At 40.0% G+C, this 12,126-nt stretch overlaps 1 protein-coding gene across 17 annotated transcripts in view; it reads left to right on the top strand.

Moving 5' to 3' along the window:
• The window catches only part of AP2B1 (adaptor related protein complex 2 subunit beta 1), a 148,646-nt gene that overhangs the window by 22,682 nt on the left and 113,838 nt on the right, over positions 1 to 12,126 (top strand). For all 17 annotated transcript variants that reach the window (XM_054535204.1, XM_054535207.1, XM_054535208.1 and 14 more), the window contains 2 exon segments: positions 4,991 to 5,126; positions 7,434 to 7,679. In XM_054535204.1, coding sequence (XP_054391179.1) covers positions 4,991 to 5,126; positions 7,434 to 7,679 — 382 coding nt within the window.

The following is a 12,126-nucleotide window of genomic DNA, read 5'->3' on the forward strand; positions in this document are numbered from 1 at the left end:
AACTTTTTTAAAATTTCTCAATTTTAATTCCTGACATGGTAAAATATCAATAGGTGTATAACCCACATGAACAAAAACTCTTTGGGATCTCAGTAATTTTTAAGAGTATGAAGGTATCCCGAGACCAAAAAGGTGAGGGCTGCTTCCTTAACCAGACGGGGAACCCACATAGTAATGGCAGCATAGGGAATGACTCTGTATCTTCTCTTGCTCCAGGTGCTGCTCTTCTGAGGTGAATTTTTGTTATTTTTCTTTTGTTTGTTAGCACATAAAGCACATTTGGTTTTTAAATTGCTGTCCTGTGACCATGTATCTAAGGAGTTGGCAAACTTTTTTGTAAAGGACAGAATAGTAAGTACATCAGGCTGGCATAGTAAGTACTCTTTGCTTAGCAGGCAAAGAGGCAAAATTGAGTTTGTTAGGTAGGTACTTACATAACAAGAGAGAAGACAAATTTCCAGAAATTTTTTATTGAGGATATTCAAAATAAAATAATAGTTAAGTATAGTGTTTTGTACCACAGGTCTACTATTAAGTGGGATTCTTTTTGGAGGATGATAACATTTTGCTTAATTAGGATTCATAGTATTTTTCATCATCAGATTTGTTTTATTTATTTATTGTTTTGAGATGGAGTCTTGCTCCATCGCTCAGGCTGGAGTGCAGTGGCGCAATCTCGGCCCACTGCAGCCTCTGCCTCCCGGGTTCAAGGGATTCTCCTGCCTCAGCCTCCTGAGTAGCTGGTACTGTATATGTGCCTGCCATCACTCCTGGCTGACGCCGAGTGATCTGCCTGCCTTGGCCTCCCGAAGTGTTGGGATTACAGGCATGAGCCACCATGCCCGGCCAAGATTCATATAGATGAACACTTAGTTCATCTATAAAAACCACTTTTAGCTCATGGATTGTACAAAAATCCAGCATTGGGCTAGATTTAACCCACAGGCGGTAGTTGCCTATCTGTGATCTGTCTAGTCACTGAAGGGCTGTTTTTGCCAAAGAATAAATCTGGATTGAAAGCATTAGTACAAACGAATTGGTAAAAATTGTCATAACTTTTTTTTTTTTTTTTTTTTTTGAGACGAAGTTTTGCTCTTGTTGCCCAGGCTGCAGTGCAATGGCGTGATCTTGGCTCACTGCAACCTCCGCCTCCCGGGTTCAAGCGATTATCCTGCCTCTGTCTCCCGAGTAGCTGGGATTACAGGCATGCGCTACCATGCCCAGCTAATTTTGTATTTTTAGTAGAGATGGGGTTTCTCCATGTTGGTCAGGCTGGTCTCAAACTCCCGAAAAATTGTCATAACTCTACAGGGGCTGTTGTGGTTTTGCCAAGCTTATTTCTGTATCCTGCAGAAAAGTTAAAACTCTTGATTTTTTTTTTTATATGCTTGCTATTGCTGATACTCTATTATATACTTAGCACTATACCACTTATCATTATTCAAACAAAAGGGTATTGGGTGTCTGTTTGCCTTCATGACTTTTACTGTCTAGTTGATGAAACCCAAAACTTGAAAAATTAGGGAAAAATAAAATATATTTACATAATTAGGCACTAAAGTGTATATTTTAAAGTCAATACGAGTTCTACCAAAGAGAGATACAGGTTAACAGGAATAGTTGAAGAACGCTTCTTGGAGATGAAATATGAGCTGTGCCTAGAAAGATAGTGCAAAGAAGTAAAATGGAGATTAGCTATTTGTAGATTGTGATATTTCAGTCTTCCCTGCAATTAACCTCAAGTGCAGCACTGTCCAGTAGAAATACAGTGTGAACCACATATGTAATTTTAAATTTTCTAATAGCCATTTTGAAAAAATGAAAAGAAACAGATGAATTAATTTTAGTAATACATTTTATTTGACCCAGTATATCTAAAATATCCTTTCAGCATGTAATCAATATAAAAATTATTAATGAGATATTTTACATTATATTTTTCATGCTAAGTCTTCAAAATCCAGTGTGTGTTTTACATTTACGTCACATCTCAGTTCACACTCGCCACATTGTGTTTAGTAGTCACATGTGACTAGTGGCCACCATATTGGAAAGTTCAGGTTTCTAGTTTATAGGTTGGCACTTAACACTTTTTACTTCTTGCTTGGTCTTTGGCTATTAAGTCTTCTTGACCTCGTGTAGATTGCTAGAATTAAACTATTTAGGATCTTGAATTTATTATTGGTTAATGTTTAACATTCACTGGTTATCGTTGTTTTGTGCATGAGCTAGTCTAGGAAATAGAAAACACATTTTTGGAGAGTGTTTACTAAATATCTACAGGTGCATGAAACTACTGTAGGTACCATGCATACAAGTGAAACACATAGTTTGCTTTCTAGGACAGAAGTTACTGGTTCACTGGAGATATGGTGGATTCTTTGACCTGAGTCCAGCTTCCTTTCTGTGAATAATTTCTACTTCTGTACCCTTTTGTGTATATAGGACCATTGTATATACCATGTGACCAGCTATTTCATTCCCTTTTTTCCCCTTACTTCCTTGTGGAAATATACCTACATTTGTTTTTTCTTTCTTCTATGCTAGTAGCAAGATGTTTAGCAGTATTAAAAATTTATAAGGTACTTTGATAAAGCATTGTGGGGAAGATTAATTGCTAACTTCCCATAAAGTTACAGTTATCCTATATTTTAAAGATACAGCTTACACTTTAGAATCTGACAAGCTCAACCCTTCCAAGCTAATGATGCTCCTTTAAATTTATTTCCTGTGGCTTATAGGAGAATGGTAAATCATGAAATAACTAGAACTTAGGAAAGGTATAAACTCCTTTTATATTTGATTACTCTCAAATTTTCATTTGTCTGAATATGTAATGTTAAAAAAATAATTTCACTAAAAGGGAATCAGGACATCTTGGAGGATGACTGATTCTAGGTCTGGAATTAGAAATGTACAAAATGAGCCTGGATGGAACATCTTGTCATAAAGGAAAGTATGGAAAATACCAGGTCATATCACAAGGATTCAGGAGCTAAGTTCTTACTGGTCAAGAATGGAAGAATATGAACATTAAAAAGTGTAACTGAAGTGCTTTGAAACTGTAGTAGATTGATATGAAGAATTATTGTTCCTTTTGCCCTGTCGCACTCCTAAAAGCAAGATGATTCACCAGCAGCTCTACTGGAGCCACCCGTGAAAAGTCAGCCAGGGTTCTTGCTATTGTGTCTGCTGAAACTGGGCACAGTCTGATCTGGAAATTCGGCCTCGTTATATGCCACCAGTGTTTCCATCATACGTGAAGGATATAGATTTCATTAAGTTGGACTAAGTGGTCTTCCATGAATGGATTATCTAAGGCACCCACCCAATGAGAGAAACCATGTTACCTTTTTGTACATAAAATAAATATTTTAAAATAATTATTGTTATTTTTTATTTTATTTTTTATTTTTATTTTTGAGATGGGGTCTCGCTCTGTTCCTCAGGCTGGAGTGCAGTGGCATGTTCGTGGCTCACTGCAGCCACTGCATCCCAGGCTCAAGTGATCCTCCCACCTCAGCTTCCTGAGTAGCTGGGACCACAGGCGCACACCACCATGCCTGGCTAATTTTTAAAATTATTAATAGAGACGAGGTCTCACTATGTTGCCCAGGCTGGTCTCACACTCCTAGGCTCAAGCAGTCCTCCCACCACGGCCTCCCAAAGTGCTTGGATTACAGATGTGAGCCACTGGGCCTGGCTTTTTTGTTTTTGTTTTTGTTTTTTTTTTGGATGTAATAAAGGTAGTGGGAAAAAAAAAAGACACTTGCCTGGGCGTGGTGGCTCACATCTGTAATCCCAGCACTTTGGGAGGCCAAGGCAGGTGGATCACCTGAGGTCAGGAGTTCGGGACTAGCCTGGCTAACATGGTGAAACCCCATCTCTACTAAAAATACAAAAATTAGCCGGGAGTGGTGGTGCACGCCTGTAATCTCAGCTACTCGGGAGGCTGACACATTAGAATTGCTTGAACCAGGGAAGCGGTGGTTGCAGGAAGCAAAGATTGTGCCACTGAACTCCAGCCTGGGCGACAGAGTGAGACTCTGTCTCAAAAAGAAAAAAAAGGATTCTTAAGATACACATTAAAATATTATAGGTGAAGCTGGGCACAGTGGCTTATGCATGTAATCCCAGCACTGGGATTAACATTTTTCATAATAAAAAGCTTTTTCTAAAACTATATAGAGACCTTGTTGAGAACAGCACTACAATTTTTTTCTTGTTTTTTTTGGATGGGGACAAGGTCTCACTCTGTCATCCAGGCTAGAGTGCAGTGATGTGATCATGGCTCACTGCAGTCTCGACCTCCTGCTTCAGCCTCCTGAGTAGCTAAGACTACAGGTGTGCACCACCAAACCTAGCTTTTTAAAAAAAATTTTTGTAGAGAGGATCTCGCCATGTTGTCCAGGCTGGCCTTGAACACCTGGTCTCAAGTGATCCTTACACCCCAGCCTCCCAAAGTTCTGGGATTACATACATGAGTCACCATGTCTGGCCTACAGTTTCTTTTCTTCTCTTTTCTTTTTTTTTTTTTTCTTTTTTTTTGAGACACAGGAGTCTCGCTCTTGTTGCCCAGGCTGGAGTGCAATGGTGTGATCTCAGCTCACCGCAAACTCTGCCTCCCAGGTTCAAGTGATTCTCCTGTCTCAGCCTCCTGAGTAGCTGGGATTACAGGCATGCACCACCATGCCTGGCTAATTTTTTGTATTTTTAGTAGAGACGGGGTTTCTCCATGTTGGTTAGGCTAGTCTCAAACTCCCAACCTCAGGTGATCCGCCTGCCTTGGCCTCCCAGAGTGCTGGGATTATAGCCGTGAGCCACCGTGCCCAGCCAGTTTCTTTAGTAATTCATTTCTGTGACAGTTACCACTGTGGGGACATTTGTTCTTGCATCTAATCACTGTTAGTTAAGGCTGCTCATGTTCTGTCCAACAGCTTGGCACCAACACCTGCTTACTTTCCTTTTCTCTTTTACCCTCTCTTCTCAGTTCTCTCTTTCCAGACGTAGTGAACTGTATGCAGACTGACAATCTGGAACTAAAGAAGCTTGTGTATCTCTACTTGATGAACTATGCCAAGAGTCAGCCAGACATGGCCATCATGGCTGTAAACAGCTTTGTGAAGGTAACTTTTCCCAAGGCCTCAATAACAGAGTCTGAATTGCAAATAAGTAATCTCTGTTCACAAGGAAGGAGTGTAGGGAAGTGTTGGCAATGACTAGGAATGTTCATGTTTTAAGCATTCTGTATACCAGTGCGTGTCATCCAGGGAAATTCAAACCATGTGCTGAGCTTTCTGTTAGTGGGGCTTGGTGCATCCTTGCCAGATGGGTAGAAGAAAACCTGGTGAAACATCACTGTTTTACCTTCTGAGGCTGACAAAGGTGGGCATATCATTGTACTATCAGTAATTGGGGGCTTTACCTATTTTATCTTTGTAGAAATTATGCTTATGAGTCAGCGGTAGTGGAGACTGCCGGAGTTTCTACTTTTGTTTCATTTAATACGTCTTACATCATTTGATTAGTTTTTTTTTTTTTTTTTTTTTTTTGATACAGAGTCTCACTCTGTCACCGAGGCTGGAGTGCAGTGGCACGATCTTGGCTCACTGCAACCTCTGCCTCCCAGGTTCAAGTGATTCTCCTGCCTCAGTCTCCCAAGTAGCTGGGATTGCAGGTGACCATCACCATGCCCAGCTTATTTTTGTATTTTTAGTAGAGACAGGGTTTCACCATGTTGGTCAGGCTGATCTCGTACTCCTAACTTCAAGTGATCCACCCACCTCAGCCTCACAAAGTGCTGGAGTTATGGACACAAGCCACCACTCCCGGCCTGATTAATTTTTTTTAATGGAAAATTTTAAACATATTCAAGAAAAAGGACTAGTATAATAAATTCCTAAATATCCATCTTGCAGTTTTAACAGTTACCAACACATAACCACTTTTGTTTATAATCCTCATACGTATTTCCTGACCTCCAACCCCCTCTCCTGCTGGATAATTTTAAAGAAATCCTAAACATCATATATTAAATAGTTTTGTCCTTATATTTGTCAAGATAAGATCTTTTATTTAAACATAACCACGATATCATCATGTCTTTAAAAATGGACAAAAAATTTTCTTATTATCGAATATCCAGTCAAATCTTTCCTATCATAGATTTAAATAAAATAATAATGGGATCATTCCCATTAATTTTTTTTTTTTTTTTTCTGTGACAGAATTTCACTCTTGTTGCCTAGGCTGGAGTGCAATGGCGCAATCTCAGCTCACCACAACCTCCGCCTCCCGGGCTCAAGTGATTTTCCTGCCTCATCCTCCCTAGTAGCTGGGATTACAGGCATGCGCCACCACACCTGGCTAATTTTGTATTTTTAGTAGAGATGGGGTTTCACCATATTGGCCAGGCTGGTCTCGAACTCCTGACCTCAGGTGATCCACCCACCTTGGCCTCTCAAAATGCTGGGATTACAGGCGTGAGCCACCGTATCCAGCCTAATATTTTTTTAATAGTTGTTTTTTCTCTGTTTGGAACTTAGTGTACATTAAAAAAAAAACAGACAGCATTTCTAAAATTAGCTTCTGTTTAAAATGTTTTGAAAAATAAGCAATATGCTTTCTTCTTTCTCATGAATTTTTGTTCTTTTCCTGTGTTTAGCTACATTATAGAGTCAGAACATAACAGTTTGTTCTCCGTGACTGGTGGTTCATAGATGGAATATATCATTGGGAAGAATTTAGTTTACATTTTTTGGAAGTTAGAGTTGTGCATAGATTTACATGGGCTTAAAGACATTTTTTAGTGTAAGGAAGTTTAAAAGAGTGTTCTTTCTCCATATTCTATTTACTATATTTGGAAGCACTTGCTAGTAAAAGAGAATGTGTTAGCCAAGAGCTCAGAGGGCCTTCTCTGCTGCTTAACTCCAGGTACTTATTTCAAGCCCAGACCAGCTCCTGTGCTCCCCTTTGTTTTCTTGGCTGCAGGCCACAGAAATCTAGCTCTCTTTTCTCTCTATTTGATGTTTAGGAACTCACTGTGGAGTAGGGCACGGTCTTTACAGTTCCTCTTTTTTTTTTTTTCCTGTGCCGGAATACAAGCCCAAAAGCTTTTCCTGTTTTTAGGGTAGATCCTAATGGCTGTGGGATGGTACGAACTCCCTAAGCCTCTGCCTGGCACTGGAATGAATCCTGCTGAGCTGTTTCTCATTTTGTATTTAAAACAGTTAAATGATTTCTTCACCTAAACTCTTAAATAGGGCAGCTAAGATTTGTACTTAGGAAAGGAATAGCATGGAAGATTGGAGCTCATGTAGAATGTATCTGGAAGCTTAAATTAATGAGGTAATTCTTTTGCAGCTTACATAAACTGGACTGTTTACCTTTAGCCACCATGTATAGTTACAGTTGTTGGTGATTGTTTTCTGCAGGACTGTGAAGATCCTAATCCTTTGATTCGAGCCTTGGCAGTCAGAACCATGGGGTGCATCCGGGTAGATAAAATTACAGAATATCTCTGTGAGCCGCTCCGCAAGTGCTTGAAGGATGAGGATCCCTATGTTCGGAAAACAGCAGCAGTCTGTGTGGCAAAACTCCATGATATCAATGCCCAAATGGTGGAAGATCAGGGATTTCTGGATTCTCTACGGGATCTCATAGCAGATTCAAATCCAATGGTAATAAGCTTCTGCTTTTATAAAGAGAGCAGTATTTAAAATGAGTCCCTTGTTAAAGCGTGTTTAATATGAACCTTGTCTTTGGAATACTGGGTTATAGGGTAGCTATGGGAAGCATGACTTAGTGTGTCTCACAGATCGTATATTTCATATCCTAGGTGTTTTTTAGGTGAGAACCAAGTACTAAAATGCAGGGATCTTAAAGCAAATCTTTGTATTGTACTTATGCTCATATTTGCCCATATTGCCCATGATGAAAACTTTCATCATTTTCTTTAGGAGGTTTGGCCTTAAATTTATATATATTTAAGATTATTTTCTTCAGATCAGTATTTGTGGTATTTTCTGGTGGTGTGGGACTAGAAACTGAATGAAAATGATCTTTATTACCTAATTATTATCATGCATTTCTCTGTAGGGGAATTTCTAGGACAAGATTATTTTTAGCCAACTTGGTTATGTTCTAAATGTTTAGCAGCCAGAATGTAGCTTAACACCTTAAAGTTTTGGGACCTTTTCCTTATTGACATTTTAAACTTTGCTTATATAATGAACAAGGTCAAGTCCCAAGTGATATGTTTGACTCCAGTAATAACTAAAGCTCATTTGAATTGGGTACTAATTGAATATATTGGATGGGTCATTAAATATTGTTGCCAAGAAGATGGAGGAAAATAGCCACTTTCTTTAAAGTGCTACCTTTTTGGTTTAATGCAATGTTTACTGAAAGGTGCATAACACTAAGAGTTAATCAGTGGATAACCTTTGACTATTCCCTTTTAAAAATTATTTATCTATCTATTTATTTATTTTTTACAGACAGGATCTTGCTCTGTGGCCAAGCTGGAGTGCAGTGGTGCAGTCATAGCTCCCTGTAACTTTGAGCTCCTGGGTTCAAGCACTCCTTCCACCTCAGCCTCCTGAGTAGCTAGGACTGCAGGCACATGCCACCACATCCAGCTAATTTTTTTTTTTTTTTTGAGACAGAGTCTTGCCTTGTCGCCCAGGCTGGAGTGCAGTGGCGTGATCTCAGCTCACTGCAAGCTCCGCCTTCCAGGTTCATGCCATTCTCCTGCCTCAGCCTTTTGAGTAGCTGGAACTACAGGCGTCTGCCCCCACGCCTGGCTAATTTTTTGTATTTTTTAGTAGAGACGGGGTTTCACCGTGTTAGCCAGGATGGTCTCGATCTCCTGACCTCGTGATCCACCTGACATGGCCTCCCAAAGTGCTGGGATTACATGTGTGAGCCACCGCACCCGGCCTTATTTTTTATATTTTTTGTGGAGATGGGGTCTTGCTATGTTGCCCAGGTTGGTCATGAATTCCTGGCCTCGAGCAATCCTCCCACCTTGGCCTTCCTCAGTGAATTACTGTGCTTGGCCTGAATATTTTCTTAGTGAACTTTAAATGGAGAATTGGAATTTGTCTGGACATATATACTGTCTCTCATTTGTAAATTACCTGTTCACATCTCTGCTTTGACATTTTGTTTGGTTCATTTTATTTTACAGGTAGCCTTGGCTTCTGTTTATTATCCTTCAAGATTTCTATTAAATCCACAGGATGAAGCAAGTCATAATTTTTTAAGGTTTTTATGGTACTGACTACCATTAGAAATCTTTCAACCTAGGCATAAGGATGGGCGTCGGTGTGGATGTGGAAGTGCAGATGCTTTAACCATGACTTCTGACAGAGTATCACCACCAGTACTAGAAGAGTCAACCCTGCCTTTTATTTCCCCTAAGTAACACCATATGGTACCTTTTTTTTTTTTTTTTTGAGATGGAGTGTCACTCTGTCGCCCAATCTGGAGTGCAGTGGCATGATCTCGGCTCACTGCAACCTCTACCTTCTGGGTTCAAGCAATTCTCCTCCAGCCTCAGCCTCCCGAGTAACTGGGATTACAGGCGCCCACTACCATGCCCGGCTAATTTTTGTGTTTTTAGTAGAGACGACGTTGCACCATGTTGGCCAGGCTGGTCTCAAACTCTTGACTCAGGTGATGCACCTGCCTTGACCTCCCAAAATGCTGGGATTACAGGCGTGAGCCATCACACCCAGCCCCCTTTTTAAAAATTACATAAAGAAATTAGTTGGCTAGGCATGTTGGCTCATGCCTATAATCCTAGCTTTTTGGGAGGCTGAGGCAGAAGGATCACTTGAAGCCAAGAGTTTGAGACCAGCCTGGGCAACAAAGTGAGACCCTGTCTCTACAAAAATTTTTTTAAAAAATTCACTGGGGCCGGGCGCGGTAGCTCATGCCTGTAATCCCAGCACTTTGGGAGGCCGATGTGGGTGGATCACGAGGTCGGGAGATTGAGACCATCCTGGCTAACACGGTGAAACCCCGTCTCTACTAAAAATACAAAAAATTAGCCGGACGTGGTGGCAGGTGCCTATAGTCCGAGCTACTCGGGAGGCCGAGGCAGGAGAATGGTGTGAACCCGGGAGGTGGAGCTTGCAGTGAGCCGAGATCGTGCCACTGCATTCCAGCCTGGGTGACGGAGCGAGACTCTGTCTCAAAAAAAAAAAAAAAAAAAAAAATTTTGTTGGACGTGGTGGTGCATGCCTGTAATTCCAGCTACTTGGGAGGCTGAGGTGGGAGAATCCCTTGAGCCCAGGAGTTTAAGGCTGGAGTGAGCTATGATTGCACCACTGCATTATAGCCTGAGTGACAGAGAGAGCCTGCCTCAAAAATATAAAAAAATAAATATTTTCTAAAGTTGGTAGTATCTACTTTATAGAATGTTTAGCTGGCACCAACTTGTGTTTTTGGCATTGCTTTTGATTCACTGTTATTCTGAGCAACTATCTATAATTCTCTACCTGAGGACAGATGAGATGAAAAATGTTTGTGCTGCAACCATCAACCAGGTGGGCAGAATATCATGTACCCCGTGGAAACTTATTAAATATTCAGTGGTGCTAAGAATATGGAATGGCTCAAAGGGAAAATGAGTTCTAACTTACAGGCGACTCCAGTTTGAGACAGCATCTCTATGCTAATGTAAATTCTTTAATGCAGAACCTATACAGTTAGATGGTCAGGGATAAGGCCTAAGGGATGTTTAGCAGTAAAGTCATTTGTGTGTGTATGTGTGTGTGTGTGCGTGCGTGCGCACACATGCTCAAGTAGCACATTTAGAGATCTTTATCCAGATAAACCGAGAGGAATAAAATGATTCTGGAACAAGCTTAGGTTGTCCGATTTATTCAAAGTTTACATTGCAGAGGAGAGAGCTAGTTTTCATCTAGTCCATAAGATCAGGTGGCATATGTATGCTATTTATGTATTTGTGTTTTTTATTGTGGGAATCTTCAAACATTCAAAATTAGGACAAATAAATGAATACAATAAATAAAATGAATTCGTTTATCATCACTAGATTCACTAGTCATCAATACATGCCAATCTTGTTTTATTTATTTTCTTTCCCCATCCCCTAGCTATATAAAATTTAAGCAGGCAGCACATGAATAGGTCTCTATTTGAATTTAGTATATCATAATATTACAGTAAACTGTATAATGTTCCTAATTTTTAACCTGTTTTTACTACAACAAATCAAAACGTGACTTGGGGAGATTTTCATAAATATTTTTGAGGAGACTTTTAGAGAAAATTTAAAGCTACTTGGTATATTTTTGAGAAACCGTTTCAGGAATACCTCATGTTTTGTTGTCTCTTTATTTATAGATTTTCCTAGAGCAGGGTGTCAACATTAGATAGCAAATTATTGGACCAACTGCTCTCTAAATAGATCTTTGCTGTTTTGTCACAACTCAGTAGCAGAACTTTTCTGATATTGTTTGACTTAGCCTAAAGAGGTGCCTGGAGTGTAAAATTTAAGAAGACACTCATTCTCAGGTGCGAACTCTGTACCTCACAAGCCTGAGAACAGAGTGCCTCCTTAGTTTTGTGCCTGGAGTGCCTCACTTGCCTTACTCTTGTCCTGGCTCTGTTACACATACCCATATTAAAATCATTTTTTGAGCTCTTCATTCTTGTTTTAGTGAAGAACTGAAAAGCTTAGGCTTAAGAGGTAGCCAACACACATAGATACATCCCTATTTTTGATTTTGAATTTATACTTTTCATCTCAACTGTATTCCCTACTTATTACCTTAGAGTATTAGAACTGTCATTAGAACACTTAAATTTAAGTGCCTTCTATGCCATGCACAATGGTAGATACTTTTACTTATAATGTTTCACTTAGTTCTCACATCTGTCCTTGAAGCAGAGGTTATTCCATGTTACAGGTCAAGAAATGTTTACTCAGACTGAAGAACTCTTCCTAAAGTCATGCAGCTAGTAGTAATGCAGCTAGGATCCCAACCTAGTTCTGAGTCCCAAACTCCATTGCTGGTTACTACCTTCATGGATGAATGTATACGATAGAATTTAGGCCAGGTGTGGTGGCTCACGCCTGTCATCCCAGCAGTT

The sequence above is a fragment of the Pongo abelii genome, chromosome 19 (assembly GCF_028885655.2).
Source record: "Pongo abelii isolate AG06213 chromosome 19, NHGRI_mPonAbe1-v2.0_pri, whole genome shotgun sequence".
Taxonomy (NCBI): Eukaryota; Metazoa; Chordata; class Mammalia; order Primates; family Hominidae; genus Pongo; species Pongo abelii.